Source organism: Dioscorea cayenensis, chromosome 12 (assembly GCF_009730915.1).
Source record: "Dioscorea cayenensis subsp. rotundata cultivar TDr96_F1 chromosome 12, TDr96_F1_v2_PseudoChromosome.rev07_lg8_w22 25.fasta, whole genome shotgun sequence".
NCBI classification, from domain to species: domain Eukaryota; kingdom Viridiplantae; phylum Streptophyta; class Magnoliopsida; order Dioscoreales; family Dioscoreaceae; genus Dioscorea; species Dioscorea cayenensis.
In genome coordinates this window covers 1,189,314-1,207,019 of record NC_052482.1, presented here as the reverse complement: position 1 = coordinate 1,207,019, position 17,706 = coordinate 1,189,314, and the positions used below count along the sequence as shown (strand labels likewise).

At 32.3% G+C, this 17,706-nt stretch overlaps 1 protein-coding gene across 1 annotated transcript; it reads right to left on the bottom strand.

Moving 5' to 3' along the window:
- Nucleotides 1-6,055: 6,055 nt before the first annotated feature.
- Nucleotides 6,056-16,259, bottom strand: LOC120273710 (protein EMBRYO SAC DEVELOPMENT ARREST 30). Its single transcript, XM_039280405.1, has 11 exons — nucleotides 16,134-16,259; nucleotides 15,278-15,451; nucleotides 14,928-15,012; nucleotides 13,259-13,326; nucleotides 13,090-13,178; nucleotides 12,750-12,993; nucleotides 11,973-12,085; nucleotides 11,575-11,665; nucleotides 11,258-11,386; nucleotides 7,968-8,521; nucleotides 6,056-7,024 (listed from the first exon to the last, which is right to left on the bottom strand). The coding sequence occupies exons 2-11, from the start codon at nucleotides 15,422-15,424 to the stop codon at nucleotides 6,565-6,567; spliced, it is 1,980 nt and encodes a 659-aa protein (XP_039136339.1). The 5' UTR covers nucleotides 15,425-15,451; nucleotides 16,134-16,259; the 3' UTR covers nucleotides 6,056-6,564.
- Between the last annotated feature and the right edge of the window lie 1,447 nt (nucleotides 16,260-17,706).

The window sequence follows — 17,706 nt, the reverse complement described above, 5'->3', positions numbered from 1 at the left end:
ACCTTTTCCCCCATCCAAGCATGCTTGTACGGTAGACGAACACCATGGTCACGCAATATGTCTTTCTGTATGTCAACAGCTCTGTACAATGGTCGTTCTTTGAATTTATACATGACACGTTCGGAAACCCACTTCTTGCTTGCTTTTGGATGCGCTGTCGTACCAATGCCTCCACTACAAATATGAGTTGCTTGCATTGTCTTCAGGCGGAACATGTCATTAGTTGCCACTTTAGAAGAATGCACTCACCATTGGCATTCCGGAGCAGCGCACATTACAGTCACCCGAATTTTGTCATTTTTTATAAATGTAAAGTCAAAATTTTTTCTTATAACTATGCTTTGCAGACAATTTTTAAAATGGTTTGCATTCTCAATCTGTTGGCCTACTTTTAAAATAAACCTATCATGTGTATTGGTACACCCGGCAATATTGAGCGCCCAACAAGAAGGATGTTGGGAGAGGAAAGTATCGCCATTGAGGTTCATGCTGTCTGACAAGGACTCTATGTGTTGAAAAAAAAATACAAAATACAAAATACACAGGAACAATTATTAATACACACGAAACAATAATAATACACGCGAAATAATACATAATAATAAACATGAAACCGAAATAATACATAGGAAGCAACAATAATACACAAGAAGTAATATTAATACACAGGAAATGATTGTCATACTCAGAATGGCATCTAAATCACAGGAACACATAAAACACTAGTAACCAGTAATAACAATCATTGTTGTATTACGATGGGATCAAGGAGACCGAGTTTCCATTTTCAAACACCCTCACTTCGATGATAATGTCCACGGCAAATTTGTTGAAACTATGGTATATATGACACATGAGTTGAAAATCCGCGTCGGACTCAATTAGGTAAAGCGTTTTGTATGAGTCAGGTGTTACAAACTTCACTCTCACTTTAGAAACATCTAGAGTCCACCGCGCACATATATCATCCATGACTGACTCCGATGAGCTTAAGACGGTGAACTGAAGATAACAGGAAGAACAAGAAAAATAAGAACAACAACAACAACTTACGTATAGATATTTTCAACCGGCAACCTAAACAAGATGGAAAGAAGAAGTTGAAGTTTCGGTAACCCAACAAAGATGAAAAAGAGAAGTTCAACAAGAATGGCAAGAATGAGAAGAAGAAGAAGAAGTAGAAATATCCTCTATTTTATGAGAAAGAAGTTTCATTGGAAGATATGACTATACTTTCCATTAAATGTGATGTGATTTAGAAGGGAAAACTCCAACTTTTTGATTTTTTTTCATATCACATGGGCACATGGGCACATGGGCATTTGTGACATTTTTCATCCATTTAACTGACGGAAGTAACCCAAAGACTAAGGAGAATTTGGGCTAAAAAAAGGATCTAATGGAAAATGGAAACGTTAGAGGGACTGTAATGGAAGTTTGAAACTATCCAAAAAAATTTTTTGTAATTTTTTCATAAAAATATTGACCTTTCAAATTATTTATTATAAAATATAAATTAATATAAAATTATCAACTTGCATCAGTCATTAGTGTGGTGAGGACTAAGGTACGGCGTCACAGAAAAATTGAGGACAAGACAAAACCATAATAAATATTTATAAATTAATTTTTATTAAAATAATAAATTACATAATAAAAATAAAAATATTATTATAAATTAATTGAATATAAAAATTATAGTTTAAAAGAAATTAAACCTTTAAAAATGATAATTATGTGAATAAAATTATATGATGATAAATAAAAAAGTTTAAATATTATTTTTTAAAGGCGGTAGAAAATTGCTTGAACTAATTTATTACATATTAATATTATCTTAAATTAAATTTTATAATTTAAAAAATAGTTAAAATTTTTAATTATAATTATATTAATAAAATTGTACATAAAATTTTAAATATATATTAATTATGGGATCTCAGAAAATTGTGGGGCCCTAAACATAAGTCTTTGTCATCTATACCTAATACTGGGTATGGACTAGTGAGTTTATCAACACCTACCCCTATATCAATTATGGGGCTCTTAGAAAATTATGGGCTGTAGACATAAGCCAGACATAAGCTTTTATCGCTTATATCTGGGCATAGACTAGTAAGCTTATTAACATACATACGTCTATCATGTCTATAACCACTAAAGTGAGCTCACATGCAAGTTGATGATGAGTCTATTATCAAGCGCAAAAAGGTCAAACTCTTGTACTATTGATATAAGAATATTTTTGGTATTATATAAAGTTACGGAGATAATAAGACTTACAAAGAAAAATAATAATAAATAACAATATGAAAATTTGAAAACCGAATCATGAAAAATTATATACTTACAAGTACAAATTATTAATTTTCTCATGATAATATACATTTTATTATTTTTTATTTATTCCTAAAATATTAATATTTTTTAAAAATTTATCATTATATCTCTCAAAATTTAACTAATTATTTATTAAACCTTTAAAATATAAATTGCTCAAAACCAATTTCTATTACTAATTTTGGTACAAATATAAATATATGAAATAAAATATTAATAAGGGCAATGTAATGTTACAATCTCTAATTTATTCATTGATGTCACATTGAGCTTATAACATCTTGTTAGGTAATAAGAAAATATAAATTAATATTTTGGATGATGAAAAAATATAAGTTATTTTTTTTAAATAACAAATAAATCTAACTTTTCAATTTAATTTATAAATTTTAGGAAAGTGGAGCCATCAAGAATTAAAAATTCTTTGACAGCATATCTTAGCAGATAAATTATACACAATGATTGAGATGGAATAGTGGATGATGTTTCACAACTAAAAGCTCCATAAATTAAGGAAAAAGAAGAAAGGGGAGAAGAAGAAGAAGATGATGATGAAGATGAAGGTTTTTCATTTTTATTTAAATTTAAAATATTTATCGTTATTTATTGAATATTTTATTTTATTTTATTTTATTTTTCTGATATTTTCATTTTTACTGGTTACTAGTATAGTCAATCTGACTTTTTTTATTTACATTTTAGTTTTATTTTTTTAAATTTTTTTCCTAATAAGATTTTGCATTAGGTGTTATGATGAGGGTAATTTATAATTTTATATTATTTTTTATCAAAAATAAATGTTTTGAAAATTAAAGATGGTTTAGTGATTTGATAAATTATAAAGTTTTTGAGAATAGGAGTTAAAGAAAGCTGATAGGGACGAAAATTTATGATTATAAATTATCTTTAAAAAGTTTTTAGAAATATTGATTCACTTTCAAGATACAACTTTGATGATTCTATAATTATACATTTTTGCCTCTTTTAAGTTACTTCAGCAATATTAAACCTTCAATATATATATCTTAGTTTTGAAAAAAAAATTTTGAAAAGTGAATAAACCACATTCACAAGAAAACAAGAGAACAATAACCTACCTACCAAATGGAAAACCCAACAAATTAACCCAACAGTTCACTAGCTGTGGAATCAGAACCCAAAACAAAAATCAGAGAAAATGAGGAACAACCGGCCTCCTCAAATCACAAAAAAAGAAAGAGACTAACCCGTGGACATGGCATGTTCCTCCTCGCTCGTGGGAACTAAACTAGCATCCTCAGCGCGAGATCCAAAGAACTCTGTTAGGTATGGCTCATATACTAGATAAAAGACTGGAACAGAGGTGAGCGAGCGGAGGTACATGGTAAATTTGTAAATTGTACCGGGATTATATATATATATGTGCATTGTATTTGTAACCTAATTAATTATTTTCTTCCGGATTAATAAAAAAGGTCATCGCTCATCGCTCCCAAGAATGTAGGCATATCGCTGAATCTCGTAAATCTTTGTCTCCTTTTTATTCTTACGATTATTAGTGTTATTTTCTCTCAACAAACTTCAAACTACGTCTGATGTTATCAGTAGAGTCTTGTAACTTCTCTCTTGAGATATTTGAGACAGTGAAGAACCAAAATAACAATAAACGATCAATTTTCAAAATGACAGTATGAGCAAGCAGACAATTAGCATTAAAAATACAATCATTAATAACAAACTAAATATTATTTTTTTAATAAAATAATAAATAAATAAATTATTTTTTTTATATATAATGTACAAATCACCACCGCAAATCTTATAACCTGAAGAATATTAAAAAAATAAAACTTTCTATTAAAAAAAAAATCGCATTACCACTCAGCTTTTGCAGCGATGGTGATTTCATTGACTTCGCTATCATTTGGCGGCATTTTTCCTAAACAATGAAGTAAAATTAAAGAGTAATGGAAAGCAGTTGGGATAATGAATGAGACATTAGATGAAGATATGACAAAAATCAAAATGTGTGTTGCTTGTTGGAGTTCATTTTGACAAATATGCACTTGGTGATGTGCCTATAACAGCATAACTTCTTAAGTCATCCAAATAATCAAGGACATAGGTCCCATAACACCCACTTAAACTGGCACATTTTATTTTGTTCATAAATACTTAGATTTCAATAATTAATATATATATATATAACGGAAAATTTATGACCCAATTTAAGTCATAATTAATTAATTAATTAATTAGTTATCTTTTAATAATATGGATAAACCATCTAAACACCTCCAAAACTTCAAATCCTCAACTATGTTGAAGTTTTAACTTTCCGTATGAAAGTTAAGCATGAACACTATCATCAGTCTATTACTAAAATAGTTTATAATTAATTAATTAATTAATTATCTTTTAATAATATGGATAAACCATCTAAACACCTCCAAAACCTCAGATCCTCAACTATGTTGAACTATCAACTTTTCGGTATGAAAGTTAAGCATGAACACTATCATCAGTTGATTACCAAAATAATTAATTTATAAATATTATCTTAGAAATTTTTATTTTTCAATAATTATTCTAGATCTTTGGTTTTTTTTTTATTATTATAAATATGTGTTATTAATTTTGATCTAATCTTATCCACTATCCAAAATAAAAGTCACCATATATGGCTCTTTCATATCTATTATCTTCTCAAGATTAGACATCACCTGGGTGTTTAGCACGAGTGATCCAAACTGCCACGTGTTTATTGTTTTTCTGTTCTTTTGCTCCGCCAAGACTTATCCATAGTTTTGATTTTTTTTTAACTGCCTACCCACTCATCTTAGAGAAAAAAAAACATCACCCTTGTAACTTAAATAGACAGGTTAAAAAAATATAAGAACCTAAAAATTCTAAATAATTCTAAATAATAAATAACTAAAATTTGGACTCATTTAAAAAATATCTTAAAATAATTATGCATCTAAAAAGATATCTGGTCGGCCAAGTTAATTTTATAATAAACTGCATTTTTCTCTTTTTTTTAAATTGGACATTATCAAATTATTTATTTGAAATTTATCTTTAATTTTCATTAGGATGCAGTTTATGTAGTTTTTTTTTTTTAATCGTGGACAAGCCCAGTGAAATTCAAACCCAAGTAGTTCTGATATTCTCTTTTTAACTGAGGGAAGTATTGTTTTTATTATTATTTTTTAATATTAACAAAATGGGGAAAGTTAGTTGCCTTTTACATATCTTGATTTTTAATATAAAAACACATAATTTCTTCATTAAAATTAATTATATATGCAATATTTAATGAGTGTAATATAAGTAATTAAATAAACAAAAATAATTAAAAAAAAACTCATTTTTAACCCAAATAAAAAAAATAAAAATTTACTCTTAAGGATGACAAGTAATTTTTGAAAAATCAAAAGTCACAAATAATATCTCTGTTTTTCAGGGGATTACCAAAAAAAAAAAAACCAGTCCAAAGAAAAAAAATAAATCCCCTTTCCATAATTAACCATTCATATTATTGCATTTTTATTAATTACCTAAAAAAAACAATTAAACATCAGTTCTATATAAACAATCATCACTTAAACCCTAATGACATTAAAACATTCAAAATAAACCACAATCAAGCAACAACTAACAACTGAAAAAAAATATATATATAATAAATAAATAAATAATTAGAGAGTTCAAAGAAGCCTCTTCACAATGCATAGATCAAACTCAACAAAGTACCTGTTTTTATATGCCCAAGCTTTGCTGAAGCAGTAAAAAAATAATTATAGAAATCTCAAGCAGTCCAGCACTGCCAACAATAATCCCTAAAAACCACATCTTTTTTTTTTCATCCCTCTTCTCCAATCAGCAGTGATTATTTCTACACCAACAAACAAATTTGCAATCAGTAGTCAAAATTTCAACAAATCGAAAATGTAACAGCATGTCCCAAAAATACAGTTTTCCCATTTACAGATCGAAGTCGGGCAATCGATTAGTAGAGGCATTCTTGGGGAAAAAAGAACACTGAGGCTGTTACCATCCTTCTCCAGTTCATAAACTGAAGAATCACCGCTATACGGGAAGAATGCGAGTGTCGTCGATCTTTGCCGTCCTTTCCGGCTTTACATTTTCAGTACGACGGTGAATACTTCATTTCGGGTCTTTTTCTTCCCTACAAGTGTCAATGCAAAAGATATATGGTCTTGCTCTTTCTGATAGTGGAATTTAGTCATCAGGATCCATCTCTTCATCTTGCTCTGATGATCTCGATGATACCTCATTTCTGCTTCCAGAGTCGGATTCTGGTGGCCCCTCCGGAACAGGATCGTCTTCGGGCAACTCATTATCCTCGGGGACATCGTCTTTTTGACTGGGAGTTGGAGGTTTGAGAGAAACCATCCCGTTCACCAGCCAATCAGGGCAAATGGGCTCACCTCCATACAACAATTCCCCGTCTCCGCCCTTTGTAGTATCTCGGATAATGTTTTTGGGCTTTGATAATCTGCAAGAACACTCTGGCAAGGGGTGTGAGATGAAAGACCTTGGTTTTAACATCTTAGCTGCTGCTGTGAGACCTTCGACTCCCAAACTATTGTTAAGATGTTCTCGAACAGTGGCTGTCCAATTGCGCTTTGGATGATAGAGATGGTCGCGGATACTTTCAAAGAGCTCTGCAATTGTTTTTCTGCAAATAGAAGCACCCTTTGAACATTTTCTGGAGGCATAACATGAACATACAGAAGCATGGAAACAGTATGCATTTCTACTAAAGACAAGAATAAAATAAATTTACTTAAAAGCTCTCACATGTGGATGAATTACCAAGGGAAAGCAATCAGAAAAAAAAATTCAGATGGATAAGGAGAGAATACCGGATGATGTTAAGTTAAATAACAAAGAAGACAAGCTATGATGTTTGCCGACAAACATAAGGTCAGGAACTCCTAAATAATAGTGACCGAATTGAGATGTCCGAAACCCATTTGGAAAGACAACTTAGTACAACAACAAGGGAAAAAAAGAATTCCAATTTTAAACTTGTGAATGCCTCAGACAAGATACTACAAGCATCTTACTAACACTGGCAATTTTGTTGACATTGGCATAGCAAAGACATGATTTGTGACTCTCATACCTATATATCTCAAGTATTTGTTGCTGGAATCAAATCTTTAGATGAAAAGATCAAACCAAAGGTTCAGAATTTACTATATCATATTTGAAAATGCTAAATAACAATAATAAAAAGAGCTTATTGCCAACAATAACATTACAAATAAATACATAAATAAATAATCAGAAAGGAAGCCTATCCAGGGTAGAGAACACATATCCAAGGATGCACCTTCTTACAGGCTAAGAACACTCTTAACTCATTACCAAAGAATTTCAATTGACAATACACACTAAGGCGATTATCCATATGCATACCAAAATTAAAATTTTTACCGATAACATGGAACACTAGAAGACAGAAGCACTTGAATCTATTTCTTTTAAATTTGGATACACTTGAACATGATAGCATTAGATACAACAACCTGGTAAATTACTACTCTAAATATAATAAAATCATGCACCCTAAGTGTATCTTTCATAATTATGGAATTTGTAAGCTAAAGCCTTACCTGTCAGGGCGATATGTCGTTGCATAAGCCATTTGGTATAACCGATGCCCCATGACTAAGCTTGAGAAATCAGGCCATCCGCTTCCATCATTGTGAAACCCAGGAATAAAAGCATCAGCTTCAACGGAAACAAGATAATCAAGAGCATCCCAGATCAACCTATGTGCTTGCAGCCTCAGATCCATGCGAGAAGGTTCAGGTTCTGTGTCAGTTTCAGCTACCCATCCATACCAACCTTCTTTCTCATGCCTGTAAAAAGGGCGAGCGGGAGGTGGAGGAAGAGGTCTAGGACGTGGACCAGCTTTATTCCACTCCTTAATCAGTTGTTTTTTGCTTTTCTCTGGCGGAGACTGAGGCAAATCTAAAGGGAGACTAGTTTCAGGCCCAAGCAAATCAGTCAACTCTTTTTTGCTGCACAGAGAAGTGCGATCCACTAAGTTCAGGTACATGGCACGTAAAGGGATGAGAACCCTTTGCCCACCAAATATCTCAGATCCCGCCAAATAGATTATTGTATTTGGGTGGTAACCCATTGCGCGAAGGATAAGTCCCACCTACAAAATGCAAACAAATAGGAAGAGACACTTAAGAAACACTGGACATTGCACAAAACTAGAAGTTTCAGAAGAAACAAATATTGCAACACTATCATTCTTCCAATAAAACTATCCTAAGAGTAAAATAAAACAACAGTTTGTGTCTTAAAGGTCAATAACCCAACTGCAACGCTCAGACCTCATATAGTTGCTCTCCAATAGAAGTCTTGAATTTTAACTCTCTTTTGCAGGCACCACATAAATCCATAAATCACAGACTTCATATATTGAACCAAAGTTTTCTAAGGGCAAATTGAACCAACATGTGAACAAAGATAGATACACACCAAGCATAATTCACTTCAATAGCAATTAACGTCAATTGTAGCTTGAAATTAGGAAAATTCAATTCACTTGAAAGATAAGTCATTCTAGCGTGCAATCGGAATTGTTTAACAAAATTTACATGATTTAAGGAAAAGCAAACGATAATTCTAAAAAATGTTTCAATCTAAACTACTTGGTTAATCTTGAAACCTAAACTATGCAAATAGACTAAAGATGGCCTTAAATGATGAGAAGTATCACATCAAGCAAAAACTCCAGCAGAATCCACAACCTTTCAACCAAGAATATGGCTTGAGCACTTCCTCAGAACAAAAGGGTTGTTTCCACCCGAAAAGTCAACAGAACAAACCTTGATAATTGATATGCTCTAAGTGTCATATGAGTTGATGTAAGACAACTCCAACCAGATAAGTGGCTGGTAAATAGCTCAAACAATCAGACTAAAGTGGCCATGGAGGAGAAATAAGGACAAGGTGAAGGAAATTGGAAGAATGAAGGAAGAATAAAAAAAATTGGTCTTCTCCATATGGCCTCTTATATAAGATAAAGGGGGCTGGACAGGACAGCACATGTTAATTTTAGGAATCTGTCAAAAGAATTAAAAAAGAAAAAAGAGAGAAATCCTCCAATCAACCACATCTTCAATCCATTTCAAAAAAGCATATGGAAAAATTCAACCAAGTAAAACTTTCAAGGAAAATCACATGTGCCACTAGCCTCATTAATCAACATTAAGCTCAGTGCTTCAAGAGAGGAAGTTTAAATTTGCATAAATGAGCTACTGTTTGGATTATAACTTCAGATGAAAAGGGTGGATTTTATTACAACCAACAGATAAATGATCCGATTTCAGCTATCTTAGTAGGTTTCAATAAAAAAAATATAGATATCGACCAAACTTTCACTACTTTTAGATGTAACTATATCTATATCTAGTGATTAAGGTGACTTGAGCAATCCTGTGAAGAAATTTTTTTCTTCGAAAACAATTCAAACCTGAACAAAAACCTGACTACTGTGGATTTCAAATTTTTGAGGCAAAAACACACCGCTTGCATAAGCCATAGAAGCCAAAATTGACTGTATATGCTTGAAAGGGGGAAAGGGCCAATATATTGCGTCTTTATCATTCGAACAAGTGAGTAAACAAACTAAGCTTACTACTAGCACCACTCAGAGTTCCTCACATCTTCAAAATTCAATGAGTATAGTGCATACAGCTCCTTTCATTTATGCATCACATAATGTTTGTAAACCCAAAAATATGCCAAAGCAAATTGATCCAGACATGGGAAACTCCACTTGAGTTTGAGTTCAGCTGTATCTTGATGCCGACTTTGAATTTATCCTAGTCTTCAGCAGTATCAAGCTGAGTCTTTTTCAAGCTAAGTATAAAGTTTCAGCTGAAATGTGTTGGCGAGCCATAATCTTACCAGTAACAGTTTCCAAGAACAATAAACCCAAAGTCTAAAGCTCCAATCATACAGTTGGATAATGATAAGTTGTTAAAAGAATTTCCAAACTGTATCTTTAATTAATTTCACTTCGCAATTTAAAAGTTGCATGCAGAAGTAGATTGACCAGCAAAATTTGAATATGAAAATAACATAGCTAATATTATGTGTTTCGACTTTTCAGCTTAGTTCAACATTACATGCAGTTAAAGACCAGTGTATTGTTATATCTCTAATTGATTTCTCTACTTCATCAGTTATTACTTCAACAACTCTAGAATTACAAAATTGCACTTCTGGACTGCCTATTCCATATATAATTTGCACCTAGTAAACATTACCAATGTCATATAAAACTTAGTCCACAATAACTTCTGACTTCTTATAATTGGAATAGCTAATAGTGAACACACTGATGATTATGCTAGAGAGGAAATAATAAAATATCCACAGGACAACCGGTCACTCCAACTTATGATCTATCCATTTAGCTTTCATTTTCTGTTTTCTCTCTTCTTCTCAATTATTCTATGCTTTTTAGTTTTCTCAGAATTTTCCTTAAAGATTTTTACTGGCTAAACAGACCTAGCTGATCAACTGTAACCCAATCCCAGCCAAGGTCTTGGTTCCACAACTAGGCTAGAATATGAGCATAAAATAACCTACATACAATCCTTGAACAGCAATTGAGAAGCTCTTCACAGGAAATCAACCCTATGACTACAAAATGGAGATATTGCGCTGGTGATGTAACTCAACAGACAGTCTTCTTCCAGTTGAAATTGGGTGCTATACTTAAACTAACCCCTAGTTGATAAAATACGGGCAAAATTACCACTAGCAAGATTGAGAACGCTCTCATAATATATAATGCTTTGTGCAAGAGGATGAGGATGTACGTAATTCAATGAAGAAGCTAATGGATACCAGAGTCAAGAAGAAGCTTCCTCACCTCCTCAGGCATGATAGGGCATGATCCATTTCGCTTTCGAGCCATTGAATCAACGTTTAGATTTTCATGGAGAAAATTATGCTCTATCATCTTACTCCTTCTGTATTGAATAAGTTCAGTATGTACATCCTAGACAAGGCAATTAAAATAGTCAGGAAAGGCACAAATGCAGAAGGGAGAGCACAATTTAAAAAAGGAAAATGAACAACTCATGAAAGACTACATGGTAGTATGCACAGACTAAACATAGTTATGCAAATATCAAAAGTACCAAGAAAATGAAAGGGGAACTAGAATTTGCAAGCTATGATTCTCACTTGGAAAAGTTCTGCACATCCACGAAATGCTAGAGTGTCTCTCACAAGACCAGGGTGAAATACCATATATGGTCGACCAGAACCTCGTAATCTGAAATATTTTAGAATGATCAATAAAAATCACATATCAATCTGTTAATAAGGTTCCATGCATATACCAACAAGGCTGATACTTCTTAGCAGGGGTGAATACTAGATAGTCACAGTTATTGAAATTCAGTATAGGATTCAGAAATTTTTAACAATAATCAAAGGGGGCATTAATTTGTAAGAAAGAAGACAGATAAACAGCTTATCAGTTTTATATGAAACAGTAGATGACCAGATTATTTGAAAGTTCATTTGCACTGTGAACAAATTGTGCCTGTATTAGCAATAAGCAGCATAGATACTTGTACCTTTCCACCATTCGGTTTCCTAGTGCAAGAATCTCTGGGCGAAACTGAAGAGCATGAAATGCAACCCTGCATCTAAGTCTCTGGTATTCAGCCATGTTTGGTGGAAGGATGGACTGGGTAAAGATAAGATGAAACTCAGAAAAACAAAAGGGAAAGCTCCAGAAATCAATGGGCAGAACAACTGAAGAATACATCAGATACAGTACAAATAACAAATGTACTCAAAAGTCACAAATTAAGTAACTACAAGAAGTTAGAGAACAAATATTATTCCTAGTGGCCTATTTCATTTCATCAAGATGCATTCATAAGGAAAATTAGGATGTATTAAGTTACATGTCTTCCATTTCTGTGATATATGATTTCTCTCACTGACAGAATTTTTTTGTTTTCTTTTTTAATGTCCCCATACTTGAATTGTCTGTTTTACATCGTAACTTATCTTTTTATAAATTTCTAAAAAGTATTTTTTTGTTTAATGAATAATATGCTTCTGGAACAGTTTTCAGTTCAAATAGCGAAATATAAAAAAAACCTTGAAGTGGGAAGATCTTGTGGAAAAATACAAATAGAACACAAATACAAAATAGCACAACCAAACAAACCACATATTACTAAGTAGACAACAATGGCATACTTCACAAATATAGCAAAGTTAATTAAAATAATCAATTAGTAATTAAACAGGACAATATGGTTTTATGATGAAATGTATGTTAAACACAATTTAATAGCAAGGCACTCTTAATTTAAATGCAATAATCAAGAGAATCACACCTCAAGACATCCACCATAAGAAATCATTAGTCCAACAGCTTTTGATTCCTTCAGACGTGGTAGAATTTTTCCAATATAGTAACTAGTTGCAGTTGAATATCTAGGTGAAACAACAGGAAGCTTATTCTGCTTTCTGGCATCCTTTAAGTCATCTGGTAGGCTCTTCACAACAACAACATCATTTGACAGAGCTGCTATAAACTGTTCCTCATTGTAAATATAAGAAAAGCTCTTAAACTTCGTGCTGTGGATCATAAGACATAAACATAGCCAAAGGTAAATTAGATCAGTGAAAAAGAATCAATAAATAGGGGCCAAAAGATATTGAACAAGGTAAGACCTGATGCTTTTCGATCGAAGGCTTTGTTGAATCTCTGGAATAACTAAAGTGGCGTTTAACAGTCTGGCTATGGTGACAAGATCACAGATCTAGAAAATGAAAGCCATGTTACAAACTGTCACTGACAAAAAAGAAAATAAGGATTTATTTTTAAATCAAAGGAACCTACCGCTGATCTAATCGAATCAAATCCACCAAAGATCTTTGCATATATGAATCCATTCTCACCATTAGGACCTGTACAAGAGGAAGGATATGACAGAATGCCAACTAAAATGGCAGAACAACACAGATACGTCATTGATGATAAACAAGAACTTATGCATGGGTATTGGGCAATGTCTACAATATTATTGTATTTTGCATGTAAATCAAAGATAAATGGGACAAATACGGAAATTCAGGCTTTATTGAACAATTTTTATCATGTTATTGCTCCCACGGAAAATAATAGAATTTCTCACTAACGTTTAACTTCACCATTTACAAGAAAAAGGATCATGAGAAGTCAAATAGAACCCAAAAATAAGTGAGTGAATGAGAAATCAAAAGGAAGGAAAAAAAAAAAAGATCGTCACATCTTTTTATAGGCCCATATCCAAAATTTTCAACTGGAGAATCCCCAAAAGAAGCAAATTCAAACCTACACAAAAATGCGTTAAATCATGATCAGAATTTTGGTCAGTTAACATCTAAATAGCAGCGTAGTATCAAATCGCTGGACACAGAGCAAACCCAGGGTTTAAAAGCTTTGTTTGGAAGATGCCAACCCTCTGCTATTAAAGTTGGATACAGACTTATAAGTTTTTTTGGGCAATTTAAGAATGGATGAGGGGAGCAGAACCAAGTGAACATGATACAATATAAATCACCACCTCCCCTTCTTCTTGTACCAAAGATATTCACATTTTCCAAATCCAGGAAACAAACACATTCATTTCCTTAAGAATACCGCACAGATGAACTGTGTAATGGCACTTCTATACTGTCAAAAGAAAATCTTTAAAATACTTCCCACAGTTACTGGTCAGTGCCTGGAAGAATCGGATGACTTATATTGACATACAATGCGATAATATCATTGAGTTCTTAATTATTTTGGATAAGTCAACCATTTATGAACACAACAAATAGAGTTTGGATGTCATAAATAGCCTAGTAAAAAATTTAGGCCTCATGTATAAACCATTTGTTTGACATTTCTGGCATGCTTTTACTAGAAGCTCAAGGATGCCTGTAAAAAGCATATACACTAGTTGTCATCATCTAACGCCACAAAAGCAGCAATCAAGAAATACAAACAAGTTTAGTTACTATTGCAGTTATACAAACAATGGTATGGCTAACTGCTATGGGTTGAAATTTGCTTTCAATGTATCATGATATCTTAGCGTATGCTGACTAGGTTTTTTGTAACTCACTTGACAACACCTATCAACATAATTTGAATCACATGATTTGAAAATGAAGCACCGACATGGTGATTAAAAAAAAAGCCTTTAAACATCAAGCTTTGTACCGGAGTTAAAAAGTCAAAAAGGAAATTGATGGGGGAGACTTTGATGAAAAAAAAGTAAAGACAGATTTAGAAAAGAATGATACATGTTTAAAACATCAGGTAAGGAGTTGGACCTATCAGCATGTCTAAGTAGTGCCTCCAAAACTCGACCCATGACAAGAAAATATCTATATTTATAAGCATTCTTTTAGGCTCTTATAGTAGTAAAAATTCTTTTATTTTATTTTATTATTTTCTACCACTGAGCAAGTTCTCGAACAGGTACGAAAATATTGTTAAAAGAGGAAAATAATAAGAAAGGAACTAAATAAATGTATACCTGGATATGAGTTTCTAGGAGTTGCAAAGGGTTGTAAGGTGTCCAAGGATTTCACAGGACCCCATAAATTCTGATTGCGAAATTTCTGGCAACAAAATTCCAGAGAAAAGTAAGTGGGAGGGGCCACAACATGATGCTACAAGTTCATATTGAAAGTTATCTTAAAAAGCACATGAACAAAGATATGAAACCCTCATTAAATAACAGGAAAGATTTTGATAAAATATCAAATGTTGGATCTTCTCATTAGAACATCACAAGCAATTAATCAGATAAAACATAAATGTAAAAAAGAAAAACAATAGGACAGCAATCATGACTGACAAAGTATGATAATAATAGAAACATACCGGTCCAACAGCATAGAAATCATCCACTTTATGCCTTATCAAATCCCCAGTGGAGTAATCCGCAAGAAGAAGGTGAACCAGCAAAGACGCCACAGACAAGGCAATGCCCACAAACGCCGCCAATTTTATCTTGTTCTTGAAAACCATCTTAGATCAGGTCTACCATTTGACAGACTACACAGAGATCCAATGTTATTAATTAATAGATGAAACAAACAAAAGGGCAATTAAATTGGCCAGTGAAGCACAGCTACAAATTTAAGGCAAGAATCACCCAAGATACAATATAGCATGCTTCGCTTGAGACACAATTGGTTCTTACCAGAAGTATCAGTGATTGAAGTCATAATGCTTACTAACTTTGGAGTATGAGCAATCTAGAGACGCACTAAAATCCACAAAATAACTGAGGAAAACCACTAGCAAAGTGCTAGTGAAATTCCAAAACAGTGAAATTCAGAGTGCAAGCGGCAAGAAGCTCTCAATAAAATCACATTACAAAAAATTAACGAAAACCAAGCAGCTTCATACCAGATCCACATCTACAAATTAGTCCTAAAACCACCAAAGAAGCCATCTTTACACTAGCAGCATTGATATTTCAAAAAATGCGCATCTTTTCTGCCATTTCCTCGATTCATTTCCAATAACATCACCAAACAACATCAAAAAACCTCATTGAATCGCAGATTTCAAACAGATGGGTAAAAATCACGAAACAAAACTAGAAAAAAAGCAAAACCCTACAAAACCCTCATCTTAATCGCGAGACTACTTATGCATCGGAGATCGATCGCAACGGAACCGATTTCAATGGAATCAATAGGAAAAAGAGAGGTCGATCAGCATGTCTTACCGCACTCTTGTCAGATCTCCATTGAGAACTCCTCAACCGCGGATGGAATTGAAGCCCTAGAGATTTCGGAGCAAAGAGAAAGAGGGAGAGCGAGAATCACAAGTTGGGAACAGTCTCTCTCGAGAAGAAGAGGGAGTGAAAAAGCTTTCTTAATATTTATGCAAAAAGAACCCTTAAAAAAAGTAAAATTAAGAATTGAGGACTTTCTAAGAATTATGTAATTTTAGACTTTTTAGTTTTGGGTTTTTAACTTATACAACCCTGTAAAAATCCGAAATCGCAGATATATCTTCATTGGTTTTGTGGTTTTAATTCACTTGAATACTTTTCAATATCTCAAGTGTTTTTATTATATTTAAAAAATTATTAATTAGATTGAAATACATTTCTTCAGTATTATAATTCAAAATCTAAAAATGTTTTTAAATTTTTACTATTTATAAATAAAAATATTTCAAATGTTTTTTATTTTTTTATCAAAAGATAATTTGTCACAACTCACAAAGATATATATACACACACTGAAAAAAAAAAAAGGCTTTTTAACATGTGAAGTTGGGACTGGGCTACCCATTTTTGCAAAGAAAACTCCATTATTTGGGTGAAATTTTGATTTACATCTACTTGATTTAACTATTTATTTTTTATTTTGAGAAAGGCGACAAGCACCATAACCCAGGGATGTGTACGTGTAGGGAGCAAAGCTCAACACTGACCCATATGCTCTCACCTTGCGTAGGCTATGAGATTCGATCCCCGGTCCTGAAATGAACACCTTATACAAAAGACTCGATGCCAATTAACCTAAAGGCCGTTGACTCGATTTAACTATTCAGTCCTTTGTGACTGTGTAAAGAATTATTCCATTATAACATTTTAAATTCAGATTTAGCCAATGCTTGCCTAATTGGGTGGTAAAAGCAGTGTGTTTTTGGGCTTGTATTACTATTTATATTATTGTTTGAGTACTGTTCTCCAGAGTTGTTATTATTTATAGCAATGTATAAATTTGTTCCGAAAAATCCCCTTCAAGAGTGGTTCTTGTTTTTTTAGGAATTACATGACAAAAAAATTATTAACTTGTTTTTATAAATTTTATAGCCATACACATGACAAATTTTTATTACCTCTATCTGATGTTTACTTGAATTAATAAATTCTTAAGAATTCTATAAACTATTGTAACTGGTGTGTTTTTATACCTACCTGTTTTTTTATAAAACTTTTAAATAAAAAGCGCTTTGTTATTTATTGTTAAAATAAAATTCAAATTTAGTCCCCTTGTGAATTTGATTAATAATAGTTAAATATATTTATTTTGTTTTGAAAAAAATTGATAAAAACACTCTATTTTGTTTACTCAATAGAATTATTTTTCGCTTGGATAACAAGTTTGTTCTGGCTTTTTTAAATTTTGTGTTATTGGTAGTTATTTATGCACTTAATTATTTTAATTGGGATTAATACAAGTAAATATAATTTCAATAATTATTATTGATGCTATCATTCATGTATTTATTATTATTAATTACTATTATTTAAAGTTGTCATCTCATGAATGAAACAAAGTGAG